Source organism: Pan paniscus, chromosome 9, assembly GCF_029289425.2.
Source record: "Pan paniscus chromosome 9, NHGRI_mPanPan1-v2.0_pri, whole genome shotgun sequence".
Classification (NCBI taxonomy): Eukaryota; Metazoa; Chordata; class Mammalia; order Primates; family Hominidae; genus Pan; species Pan paniscus.
In genome coordinates this window covers 76780962-76794722 of record NC_073258.2, presented here as the reverse complement: position 1 = coordinate 76794722, position 13761 = coordinate 76780962, and the positions used below count along the sequence as shown (strand labels likewise).

The 13761-nt window shown below is 38.7% G+C and overlaps 1 protein-coding gene across 3 annotated transcripts in view; it reads right to left on the bottom strand.

Annotated features, from left to right (window-relative positions):
* Positions 1-13761, bottom strand: part of UVRAG (UV radiation resistance associated) — a 324828-nt gene that overhangs the window by 272239 nt on the left and 38828 nt on the right. For all 3 annotated transcript variants that reach the window (XM_034933393.3, XM_055094696.2, XM_055094695.2), the window contains exon 3: positions 6430-6464. In XM_034933393.3, coding sequence (XP_034789284.2) covers positions 6430-6464 — 35 coding nt within the window. The remainder of the gene's footprint in view (positions 1-6429; positions 6465-13761) is intronic.

The window sequence follows — 13761 nt, the reverse complement described above, 5'->3', positions numbered from 1 at the left end:
TAGCTTGTTCCCTCACTTCTGTCAGGCGTTTGCTCAAGTGACATCTCCCACGTGACTGCTGCAGAAAAACTGCAATCTCCCCTGGCAGGTACTCCCTTATTCTGCTTCAGTTTACTCCATTCTATTTATTACCATCCAACATAGTCCCACTCACCAGTTCTAACGTGCGTATTTTTTTCACATTGTAAGATGAATTCTGATTTTAGAAATAGTAAAATCAATAAAGTCCCACAATCTTTGACCACCAGGTGGCAGTCATCCAGTGTCATTGTATCTACATGTACACCCTTAAAAGTAGCCGTGTTTGATATTAAGTTAGGCACAATGTTAGCACTACATGTGCTGCTAAGTTTAATTGCCATTTAAAATATTTCTCTTGATTTATATTGAAACAAAAAATTTTGTAATATTTAACAATTTAAATTCAAAAGGGTTTTTAAAAATCAAGTGTTCACAACCATGTAAACAGAACTCTTGCACACTGGGGGTGAGAGTATAAATCAAACAATAATTTTGGAAAACTATTTGGCAGCTTTAGCTGACCATATGCATATTCCTAGCAATTCCACTCCTAGATGTATACTCAACAGAAATACATCCATACATTTACCAAAAGACATATAGGAGAGTGTTTACAGCAGCACTATTTATGTTAGCTCAAAACTAGAACCTAACCAAATGCCTATCCACAGAAAAAATGAGTCAATTCTGTGATTTCACATAATGGAATATTATACAGCAAACAAACCACAAATATGTCCCAAAAAATAAATGAATCTTACTATATAAAGTTGAAACATGGCAATCGGACACAAAAGAGTGCATACTATATTATTTCATTCATACAAAAGCAGGTAAAATTAACCTATGGTGTTAAAAGTCAGGAAAGTAACAGCGACTGGAGAGGGGAGGAGAGGGCTTTTAAGGAGCTGAAAATATTCTATTTGTTGATCTGGATGCTGGATATACGGGTGTATTCAGTTTGAGATAATTCATCATGCTGTATACTTATGAACTATAAACTCTTCTATAAATGCCAAACTTCAATAAAAAGTATTAAGATTTTGTGTAGGCAGAAAGCACAGAAACAGAGCAATGAGGCATGAATTTGGTATTAGAGAAGCAAATATCTGTCACTGGAGAAATGACTGCATCCAACCTCTTTAAAGGACTTAAGGAAGTAAATATTTTATTGCTAATAGGATTCCTTATCATAAGTCAAATAATGAAAAAAGGAAAGACTTCTAAATATCTTGGAATGGATTGAAGAAACTCCAAAGTAACAACAGGTTAGTAAAATTGAATCACAACTCATAAGACTATTGCTCAGGCCTTATGTTCAGTTTAATTAGAATGTTTAACTATTTTTTGTAAATGTAAAATAACAGTGAGTCTTACAGCCAGAAACTTAGATTTGGATACATACACATATGACATACTAAACATATTTTGTTTGTTTTCCAAGTCAAAGCAAATCACAATACAATGACTATGGAGATTAAAACATGAACCACATGAGGTCCCTGCTTTCTGAAGTTTATTATTACATACCAAAGAAGCTAAGACAACCATACAAAAAGCTATTATATGGATTTATAAATGAGACTAGTGGTATTAAAAAAAAAAGCACAAAGTTTTTTATTTAGTTTTTGTTGCTGTTGTTGTTGTTTTGAGATGGGTTCTCACTGTGTCACCCAGGCTGGAGTGCAGTGGTGCAATCATAGTTCACCACAATCTCAAATTCCTGGGCTCAAGGGATCCCCCTGCCTCAGCCTCCCAGCTAGCAGGGAACTACACGTATGCACCACCATGCCCAGCTAATTATTTTATTTCATTTATTTATTTATTTACTTATTTACTTATTTATTTATTGTAGAGATGGGAGTCTCGTCATCTTGCCCAGGCTGATCTCAAGCTCCTGGGTTTACATGATCCTCCTGCCTCAGCCTCCTAAAGTACTGGGATATAGGTGTGAGCCACCACGCTCAGCTCGAAGTAATTTGTTTTTCCTTTGAGACAGGGTCTCACTCTGTCACCCAAGCTGGAGTGGCACAATCTTGGCTGACTGAAACCTCCGCCTCTGGGACTTAAGCAATCCTCTCGCCTCAGCCTCCCGGGTAATTTTTGCGTTTTTTGGTAGAGATGGGGTTTTGCCATGTTGCCCAGGCTGGTCTTGAACTCCTAGGCTCAAGCAGTCCGCCCACCTTGGTCTCCCAAAGTGCTAAGATTATAGGCATGAGCCACTGCACCTGGGCCAAACTACTTTTAAAAAAACAAAAAGGTGAAATTTCTTCCTGTTAATGATTATAAGCCCTGGCCGGGCATGGTGGCTCACGCTTGTAATCCCAGCACTTTGGGAAGCTGAGGTGGGCAGATCACCGGAGGTCAGGAGTTCAACACCAGCCTGGCCAACATGGCGAAATCCTGTCTCTACTAAAAATACAAAAATTAGCTGGGCATGCTGGCGGGCACCTGTAGTCCCAGCTACTCAGGAGGCTGAAGCAAGAGAATCATTTGAACCTGGGAGGCGGAGGTTGAAATGAGCCGAGATCGTGCCACTGCACTCCAGCCTGGGCGACAAGAGCAAGACAATGTCTCAAAAAAAAAAAAAAGAAAGCTTTTCAGAAGCATCTAGAACTGTGCTGTCTAATATGATATCTACTAGCCTCATGTGGCTATTTAAATTAAAATTAAACAAAATTTAAAATTCAGTTCTGCAGTAGGACTGAACCACATTTCAAGTGCTCAATGGCCACATGTGGCCAGTGGCAACTGTATTGAACAATACGTAGAACATTACCATCATTGCAGAAAGTTTTATTGGACAGGTGATCTGGAGTATTCAAGAGTTAGAAAGAAGCACAGAATAAGGGCATAAGAACAGTTTATCTAATATTTGGGGGAAAACACTCTTTTTTATCTTTTTTTTTTTTTTTTTGAGATGGAGTTTCGCTCTTGTTGCCCAGGCTGGAGTGCAACGGCACGATCTCGGCTCACCGCAACCTCCGCCTCTCAGGTTCAAGCAATTCTCCTGCCTCAGCCTCCTGAGTAGCTGGGATTACAGGCATGTGCCACCACGCCCAGCTGATTTTGTATTTTTAGTAGAGATGGGGATTCTCCATGTTGGTCAGGCTGGTCTCAAACTTCTGACCTCAGATGATCCGCCCGCCTCAGCCTCCCAAAGTGCTGGGATTACAGGCGTAAGCCACCACACTCGGCCTCTTTTTAATCTTGAGTCCATTTTTCCATGTCTCCTTTGACGTCAGAGTGATGAAACCAAGCCACTCTGGTCTAAGAACCAAGCTCAGAATATAAACAAGGAACAACATTCTGTATCTCAAAGTTACACGAGTGAAAAAGATACTTACAAGCTTATCAAAGTCCAACTTAGTTCACCAGAGTGAAAATTTACTCAAAGCCTTAATTAGAAATAAAGTATTCAAATCTTTGCCTAATCCTTTAGTATCTAATTGAAGATTTGCAGTTTCAGGATATAACTTCGAAGTCAATAAATATCCTTAGGGAAGAATTCATTTATTCAAGAAACATTTGCTGAGCATCTTCTATGTGCCAAGCACAATGGTAACAAATAAATACAAAAGCATTTAAATGACTAACTATTCAGCAAATATCACAATAGCTTAAAAATTGCAAAATCCTAAACAGGAAAGAAACCAACCAATTCTGCTGTTGACCTGGCAGTGCTTCTTCAGAGACAGCAAGAAGGGCGGTAACAACGTGCCATCTCTGGCATATTCTCTGAGGGTTGTTGACTCCTGTACTGCCCAATGCCCATCAATCTGAACCAATCACAATGAATTAGCAAAAAGCTAAGAAAAAAGAGCTCCCTCAGAAAGAAAGAGTTAATTAGGCCAGGCACAGTGGCTCATGCCTGTAATCCCAGCACTTTGGGAGGCTGAGTTAGGCGGATTGCTTGAGGTCAGGAGTTCGAGGCCAGCCTGGGTAACATGGTGACACCCTGTCTCTACAAAAAAATACAAAAATTAGTCAGGCATGGTGGTTCATGCCCGTAGTCCCAGCTCCTTGGGAGGCTGAGGTAAGAGGATTGCCTCAGCTCACGAGGTGGAGGTTGCAGTGAGCTGAGATCATGCTACTGCACTCCAGCCTGGGTGATAGAGAGACCCTGTCTCAAAAAAAAAAAAAAAGAGAGTTACTTACGTTAATAGAACCTTTATTAAGATATAAAAGAAAAAAAAAGAATCCTTGCCAAAATCTCAAAGAATACCTTTAAAAGGAACATCAAAAAATTAATATTTGTCAAACAACTACCTAATAGAAATACACTAGGAACTAAGGGGATATAAAGACATACAGTCTGTGACCTCCAGGAGATTTGATCTACTTTGTGAAACAGAATGTTCATGAAATCACAATGCAAGCAAACACTGTATGAGGTACATTCGGAAAACAATTATAGTATAAACTGTGAGTTGAAAGGGACCTACAAGTGTTTTAGTCCAATCCTCCCCCTTGTCTTGAATCCATTCTACAGTATTCTTTGGAGACAATATTCCACCTAAGTGCACCAAGGATGAAGGTATCATGACCAATTGAAGATGGAGGCCAAAAGGAGTTGAAGATAGGAGTTAACATTCAGAGATCTTTAGAAATATGGATTTGGGAGCCAAGTGAAGATCTAGTAAATCCAATACTAATAATGCAGAACAATACACTAAAGTGCCATTATGACATAGGGTTTATTATTATGACATAGGGTCTATTATAACACAAATCTGGGGGAAAAGCAATGGATATTGAAAAACCATCCCCAACATTTGACTATGGAAAAGAGAACAGAATAAATGAACACAAAATTCTGTTCTATCTTCCCAATAATCACTCCTAGCTCTTAACTGTCTGCAAACTATTTCTGTTTCCACCTGAGCAAGGAGAGGAGGAAAAACTAATATTTACTCAGTAGCTATTATATGTCAAGCATGATGCTAGGCACTTATCATATAATATACGTAGAACCAGAGCTTTACTGGTGATGGGACCTCCCCAGAGATGGACTCAAGGAACTGTCTGGCCTAGAATCCAAATCTATTGATATTTTAGAGACATTTCAAAGACAGCTTGATGAAGAGGAAAGAGTAGAGACAAAGACAGAAGGTCTAGATTGGGGTTCTGGTCCTGCAGTCCTCTGACTCTGCAAAAGTTGTTGGAATTCTCTGGGTACCAGCTTCCTAAGATCTGCCCCATCTACTTTACAGGTTGTTCTAAGGATGAAAATGGGATAACATGTAAATACAACACATCATTGATAACTCTTTATTCATTTAACAGGTAGTTACTGAGCATCTATACTATTCTAGACTCCAGGGTAACAGGAGCAGCAAGATTGGCAGGGCCCCTGCTTTCATGGAACTTATGCTCTAGCAGGTGGGAGGCAGTTCATAAACACAAACAAGTAAGCGAGCAAGAGTTTCCAACAGTGATGAACGCTTTAAAGAAAATAAAACAGGGTCATGAAAAAGCATGACTGGGGAAAGAGAACTGCTCTAGATGAGATAGTCATAGAAGGTCTTGCTGAAGTGACATAGCTGAGACCTTGAAGACCTCTTCAGTCAAGCAAACAGCTGAGGAAACAAGTGTTCTAGACATAAGGAACAAGATAAGCTTTGTGTGTTTGAAGCACTGAAAGAGGTACACCTGGAACACAATGAGTGCGGAAAAGAGGAGGAGATGAGGTGGAAAAGCAGACAAGGGCCAAATCCAAGATGGTACTGGACCATTACTAAGATATTTTCATTACCATAAAGGTCTTCTTTGTTTTCAACACAGCCTAATAAATTGAGTCATTTATGCAAATATCCAGTGTATACATTATCAAAAGTAGGATATTTACAACTTTCCAACTGAGCAATGCCACTGCCAAGAAACAAGTAGGAGTATCCTATACAAAAGCCCTAGGCATAAAATTCTTAAGAACTATATCTGAACAAAGATATCATTTATTATGACATATGGCGAGTGAAATAATCAGAAACTTATTTATAGGAAATGGAAGTGAGAAAACTATAGAATTTGAGTTTTTATCATTTAAAGTTCTTAACAGAAAAATCAGTTCATTCAGTAAATATTTTTTTCTTTTTTTATTTTATTATTATTATACTTTAAGTTTTAGGGTACATGTACACAACGTGCCGGTTTGTTACATATGTATACATGTGCCATGTTGGTGTGCTACACCCATTAACTCGTCATTTCATTCAGTAAATATCAAGCACCTACTACATAAGCACTAGAGATACAGCAATGAACAAAACAATGATGATTTAACAATTGAGCAGATCCGTTAAAGTATCATAAAACCAGAGCTGAACCTCAACTTATTTTACATTTCTGCATTTTCTGAAAACAGGTGTATATACTTAGTCATATGTACCCGTCAGAAAGCAAACTTACCAAGGAATTCTTAATCACTTCACTTCTATAAAATTCTGGAAAAGAAGAAAAAAGAACAATAAGTGATATGAAAGAAAATAAGCCCATTAACCAACTGTTAATCCTCTAATTTTTTTAACATATGTTGCAGTAAAACATTTAAAATATTTTCAAGGGATTTATTCTCTCTATATCTTTATCTGTTAAAAAAAAAGTAAAAATTCAATGAAAGTGTTTTAAAGGGAAAAAAATTCAGTAAAGAAGGATAAAACCTTTCAGATTTGCTTTAGTGATTATTACCTTACTGACTCCTTTTTCCTCCAATTCTAATTTGAGCCCTTAAAAGCTCCAACCTTCTTCCTTCCCCGCTTCCACCCTCACAACTGACTCCATCCGCTCTGTTTTTCTCAAACATCTCGAATGATTACCCACTGCAGTACTGTGGAGTGAATACTGATGTAGGTTACCTGGTTGCTAGTGTTTTAATCTAGGTTAACTGGTTGACAGTTTTGGTTAAAACACTAGCAACCAGGTGACTTAAGTCCTACTTCTACCTCTGTCACTAACACTATGTCTCTTTAATTCCCTTGGGCTCATTATTGCTCTAAGACAACTTAGAGAATTGAACAGATAATTGAAGGTCCTTGGTAAGCATTAAAATGTCATGACTCTACAAGCCTTCATGTATGTTGGAAAAGGTTACAAAACTCAAGGACGCAATCAAAATGTGTCAGAAGTTCAGACGCTCCCGAAAACCTTCCAATATTCCCTCTGCTTATCCTGCCCAAGTCATCTCCATGCTGCTCTTATGGCCAACAGGATGAAACCCCATCTCTACTAAAAATACAAAAATTAGGCGTGGTGGCACATGCTTGTAATCCCAGCTACTTGGGAGGCTGAAGCAGGAGAATTGCTTGAACCCAGGAGACAGAGGCTGCAGTGGGTAGAACTGCACTACTGCACTCCAGCCTGGGTGACAGAGTGAGACTCCATCTAAAAAAAAAAAAAGAAAATAAAAGAAAAGAAATTGCATGCTCAAAGAACAATTTGACTTTGATAGATATTGCCAAATTGTTACCTACAAATATTATACTAATTTACACTACCACTTATGAAAAAGTCTGTTTCCCCAACACTATGAAACCATAAGTATTGTTTTTTTCATTTTATCCTCAAATGGTTAACCAATTATTCTCAACCATTAACTGACAATACAAACTTAGAAATGTATGTATTTATGTATACATATACATATATCCTAACATACACGCACCATACATTTTTCAAAAAACAAAAGCATAAGGGATTTAAAACTATTGTTTTTTATTACAGGGTATTTTTACATTATACTGTATATATTCTTGTGTTGTTTGAATTAAAGTATATATTACTGTTAAGTCAGTGAAAAACACAAGAAAGATAATCCCTTTTTCTTTTGAAAAAGCGAATTCCTTAGCTTAATCTGCAAAGTGTCTAAATTAAACAGTTTTTGCAATATATATTTCTAGCTCTAAGATGAGTGGTATCATTCCTTCTTCCAAAACTTTGTTAACTTGGGGGCTGGGTGTGGTGGCTCACGCCTGTAATCCCAGCACTTTGGGAGGCTGAGGCAGGCAGATCACCTGAAGTCAGCAGTTCAAGACCAGTCTGGCCAACATGGTGAAATCCTGTCTCTACTAAAAATACAAAAATTAGCCAGGTGTGGTGGTGGGTGCCTGTAATCCCAGCTACTGGGGAGGCTGAGGCAGTAGAATCGCTTGAACCCAGAAGGTGGAGGTTGCAGTGAGCTGAGATTGCACATTGCACTTCAGCCTGAGCGAGAGCAAAACTCCATCTCAAAATAAATAAATAAATAAAACTTTGTTACCTGGCTGAATAAATCAATCAAAACAATTCGCCTTCTCCAGTAGACCCTCAAAATGAACATGCCAATGTAAATGAAGAGAGTTTAACAAAGGAGCCATACAATTTGGAAAGAAATTGCTGAGTATGAGGTTATTTCTAATATGACAAACTTGAACCTACACTGTGTAGCATTCTATTGCATCTAAAATATTATCAATAAAATTTATAGCACAATATAAAAAAAATGAGTGAATGTAGAGTTAAAAAAAATAGTTCCAGTCCTCAATCTACCTCAATCTTTGTGACCCTGGATAGGTCAATTAACCTTTATGGCCCACAATTTCTTCATCTTTCAAAGGAGAATGACACCTGGAATATAATAGGGTTGTTACGAGGCTGAAATAAAATAATGTATTTAAAATATTTTATAATTTTTATTATTGTTTAAGTTTTATTGCTTAAAACAATAAAACTTAAACAAAATTATTTAAAACAAAATTAATAAAATTTTATTAATAAAATTGTTTAGTTTTTTTCCATTCAATGTGAGTAAAATCATACAAGTAAATTTTCTTTTTTTTCTTTTGAGACAGGGTCTCACTCTGTCACCCAGGCTGGAGTGCAGTGGCGTGATCTCGGCTCACCGCAACCTCCGCCTCCCGGGTTCAAGTGATTCTCCAGCCCCAACCTCCTGAGTAGCTGGGATTGCAGGTGCACACCACCACCGCCTGGCTAATTTTTGTATTTTTAGTAGAGAAGAGGTTTCGCCATGTTGGCCAGGCTCGTCTTGAACTCCTGACCTCAAATGATCCACCCACCTCGGCCTCCCAAAGTGCTGGGATTACAGGCGTGAGCCACCGCACCCAGCCTAAATTTTCAAAAAGATATCATTCAAGACCTACTTCTACATGAAAAAGACCATTAAATATAAATATTTCTCTATGTAGCCATGCTAAGACGGAAAGAAACAAAGCAATCACAGATTGCAGAGTATGGTTCAAGTGGCATGTTTTGGCTGTTCTGCAGCATTCCATTCATTCAACAAATGCTTAAGTGCCTCATCCTAATACTCATAGATATGGTGTATCTATTCAATGCAAAACTATCTCCTACTATGAATGTGGACTCATAATAGGAGAAATACAAACTTAAGCTATACTGCAAAATTATTTTTCACCTAACAGGGTGGCAAAAATTCAAAAGTTTGCATAGGCTTGGTGGTAAAGCTGTGGGGAGAAAAGCACTCACACATAAAACAACTCCCACGGAGGACAATTTCGCAATATCTACCAAAACTACAAGTACACATTCTCTTTGTCCTAGTAATTCCACTTTATGAAATTTACCCTATCAATATACTGTCACTTATACAAAACAATGTATTATAAAGTTATTCAATGCAATACTGTGTGTATAGCAAAAGACTGGAACAACCTAAGTGTCCACCAATAGGAGCCAGTAAATAAATTATGGTGTATCTATTCAATGCAAAACTATGCAGAAAAAAACAAAAAACAGGGATGCTGTCTATGAACCAATATGGAGGAAACCCTAAGACAGTAAGTGAAAAATGCAAGGTACAGAAACATAAATAGTATGGTACACTTTGTGTAAAAAAGAGGAGAGAAAGGAATAAGAATATTTGTATTTGTACTTGTATTTGCATAAAGAATCTCAGGAAAGACAAACAAGAAATGAGTAACAGTGGTTATCAAGGTGGGGTAGAAAACTAGGGTGATAGAAGGCTGGTGAAAGGGAGGCCTTAATATGAACCTTTATATCTTTATACATATATATATACACATATATATTTTTTTTTACCTATTAAAAACTTAAATTAAAAAGACAAAAATATTTGAGGGCCTAGTATGTGTCAAGCATGGTTCTGCAGTTCTGCATATTGGGGACAGAGCAATGAGCAAAAGTGACCTGAAAATCTCTGCCTTCATAGAGCTTACATTCTAGTGGGAAGAGACATACAATAATCAAATAATTAAACATATAGTATGTCAAGTGATCTTAAGTACCACTGAGAAAAATAAAGCACAGAAGACAGAGGAGAATAATCACAATTTATAAAAGGGTTAGTCAGTGATCAAGGAGACTTTCTCTGAGAAACATTTGGAATAAAGACCTGCAATTCAGAAGGAGCAGAATTGAAAGGAAAAAAAAAAAAGGCCGAGTGCAGTGGCTCAGGCCTGTAATCCCAGCACTTAGGGAAGCCAAGACGGGTGGATCATGAGGTCAAGAGATCAAGACCATACTGGCCAACATGGTGAATCCCCATCTCTACTAAAACTACAAAAATTAGCTGGGCGTGGTGGCGTACGCCTGTAGTCCTAGCTACTCGGGAGGCTAAGGCAGACGAATCGTTTGAACCTGGGAGGTAGAGGCTGCAGTGAGCTGAGACTGCACCACTGCACTCCAGCCTGGGCAACAGAGCAAGACTCCATCTCAAAAAAAAAAATAAGGGAAAAAAGAAAGATCTGCAAGAAGGTGGAAGCACTAGTCATGTGAATAAGTGAAGGAAAAGTATCCAAGTCAAATGGCAAATGCAGAGGTCTTTAAGTTAGTTAAAACCAATGCATTCAAGCAACAGCTACAATTTCAGCTAGCTGGAACACAGACAGCTGGAAGAGTAGCAGAAAATGAGTTCAGAGAGGTACCCAAGAACCAGATCATGAAAGGCCTTCTAGGAAACCATAAGGATTTTAGCTTTTTCTATGAATGAGATGGGAAGCCATGGGAGGGTTTTGAGGAGAGAAATAAAGGGATGTCACTTTCATTTTAACAGGATCTCAGTTGAGAGCAGACTGAGGGTGTTGCATGAGCAGACAAACCTGTTAAACGTCTACTTCAACAATGTAGTTAAAAGATGACTGTGGTTTGAAGATAGCAAGAAGTGATTAGGTCATGGATATATTTTGATAGTAAGAGCCAAAAGTATACGCTGAAAGACTGGATGTGAAATGTAAGAGAAAGAAGACAATCCAGGATAACTCCAAGTTTTTGGCCAAGGAAATGGAGTTGCCATTTTCTGATATAAGGAAGAATACAGGAGATGGATCACAGCTGGAACATCAGAAGCTCAGTTTTGAACATATCAAGTTTAAGTTACCTACTAGACCCCAAATGGAGCTGTAGAGTAGGCAACTGGATTACAGGGGTATGAGTTCAGAGGAAAGGTCAACAGGTGACATTTAAAACTTGAAGACTTGACCCAGGCTTGGTGGCTTCTGCCTATAATCCCAGCACTCTGGGAACCAAGGCAGGTGGATTGCTTGAATCCAGAAGTTTGAGACCAGCCTAGACAACATGGCAAAACTCGGCTCTACAAACAACAACAAAAAATTAACCAGGCATGGTGGTGTGTGCCTATAGTCCCAGCTACTTGGGAGGCTGAGGCGGGAGAATCACCTGAGCCCAAAAGGTTGAGGCTATAGTGAGCTGTGATTCTGCACTCCAGCCTGGTTGACAGAGTCAGACTCTGTCTCATAAAAAATAAATAAAACTATGAGACTTGGGTAAGATCACCAAATTAAGTAACATAGAGTTCATCTTCTGATGTATTCAAGACAGTCGGTATTCCAGGAGAGGGCAGGCACTTACATTTCATGGGTAAGAAAATAACTATGAAAAACAAACTTAAGGGCCGGGCACGGTGGCTCATGCCTGTAATCTCAGCACTTTTGAAGGCCGAGGCAGGCGGATCACGAGGTCAGGAGATCGAGACTATCCTGGCTAACATGGTGAAACCAACACGGTGAAACCCCGTCTCTACTAAAAATACAAAAAATTAGCCGGGCGTGGTGGCGGGTGCCTGTAGTCTCAGCTACTCGGGAGGCTGAGGCAGGAGAATGGTCTGAACCCAGGAGGCGGAGCTTGCAGTGAGCTGGAATCGCGCCACTGCACTCCAGCCTGGGCGACAGAGTGAGACTCTGTCTCAAAAAAGTAAAAAATAAAAAATAAAAAATTCCAATTTTAACAAGAACCAAGTTTAGAATCTAACCATCCATTAACACAAGGCTTTGTTCTCTGGGGATATAATAACTAGTATTTGATTGGAAATAAGTAAACAATCTCCTAAAAGCACTACAAGAATGTCAAAAGTCAAAAAATTTCACACATCTCTTCTTAAATTTTACACATATCTTCTTTGGATCTGCTGTAAATTTAGCTGAAATAAAAGAAAAACTTAGAAACCAGCATTTCGGATATTCTTCCAATAAAAAACTGTCTTCTGACACTAAGAAATGTAACCACTAAACAGGTGGTATGGGTGGTTCATCAAGAAGAGTCAATTGGTCTCTTATCATGGTTGTTCTATACCAAGGACCAAACAATGATCATCAAATATTCACGTTTGTCATAATAGGTCCGACCAACAAGATACGACAGCACTAACTAGAATTACTAAAGAAAGGGCTTCCCAGCTCCTCCTATGGTAGTTAAAAGTTTGTAAAGCCCAACAAAGTTCATGAATAGGCTTCATTCAACCATGACATTTTGGAATGGGAGGAATGCTCAGAAATCACCAATCCCTTCATTTTAATGATAAATTAACTAAAGCCCGCAAGAGGGAGTAAATGCCCTCAAGAGGCTTGACAGCTAGTGCCAGATTCAACAGCAACACCAGACCCTGGACTTCCCCGTGCTCTGTCACCAGCTATTCCCTAACTGTGTTGAGGATTGGATTGAGATATCTCATTGAGATAACTTCAAAAAACAGTCAATGACAACTCCTAAATTCAAGATATAATCTGAGCTGGAAGAGAGAAAAAACAAAAACAAAAAAGGCACTTTGCTTTCATCATATCTCTAGACAAGTTTTTTAACATGATCATCAACCAGCCCCATGACTATTCTTTTTAGAAAACACTATTATGATTATTATAATTCTAATAATAATTGCTATCATTTTCCAAATTCCCAAAATGTGCTAAGTACTGGTGTTAATTACTATTATCAGAGGTAACACTGGGGCAAGAACACAGAAGTTTTGTTAAGATAACCAGGACTGATTATATAGAAACTCATCAAAAATTCAAAATACTCCGGCACTGTCATATATTGTTAGTGATATAACCAATTAGTGAGCAGTAGACTAAATGTTTTAAGGCCTACAAAAATGCTTAAACCCTTAAACCAAATAGTAGCCAAATTGTTTCATTTTCTTTCTGGACACATAGGAAGACTACATTTCCCAGTCCCCTTTCCATCTAAAAAGGACAATTCAGGCCGAGCACAGTGGCTCACGTCTATAATCCCAGCATTTTGGGAGACTAAGATGGGCAAGTCACTTGAGGTCAGTAGCTCAAGACCAGCCTGGCCAACATGGTGAAACCCCGTCTCTACAAAAAATACAAAAATTAGCTGGGTGTGGTGGCACATGCCTGTAATGCCACCTTCTTGGGAGGCTGAGGCAGGAGAATCGCTTGAACATGGGAGGCAGAGGTTGCAGTGAACCGAGATGGCACCACTGCACTCCAGCCTGGGCAAACAGACTGA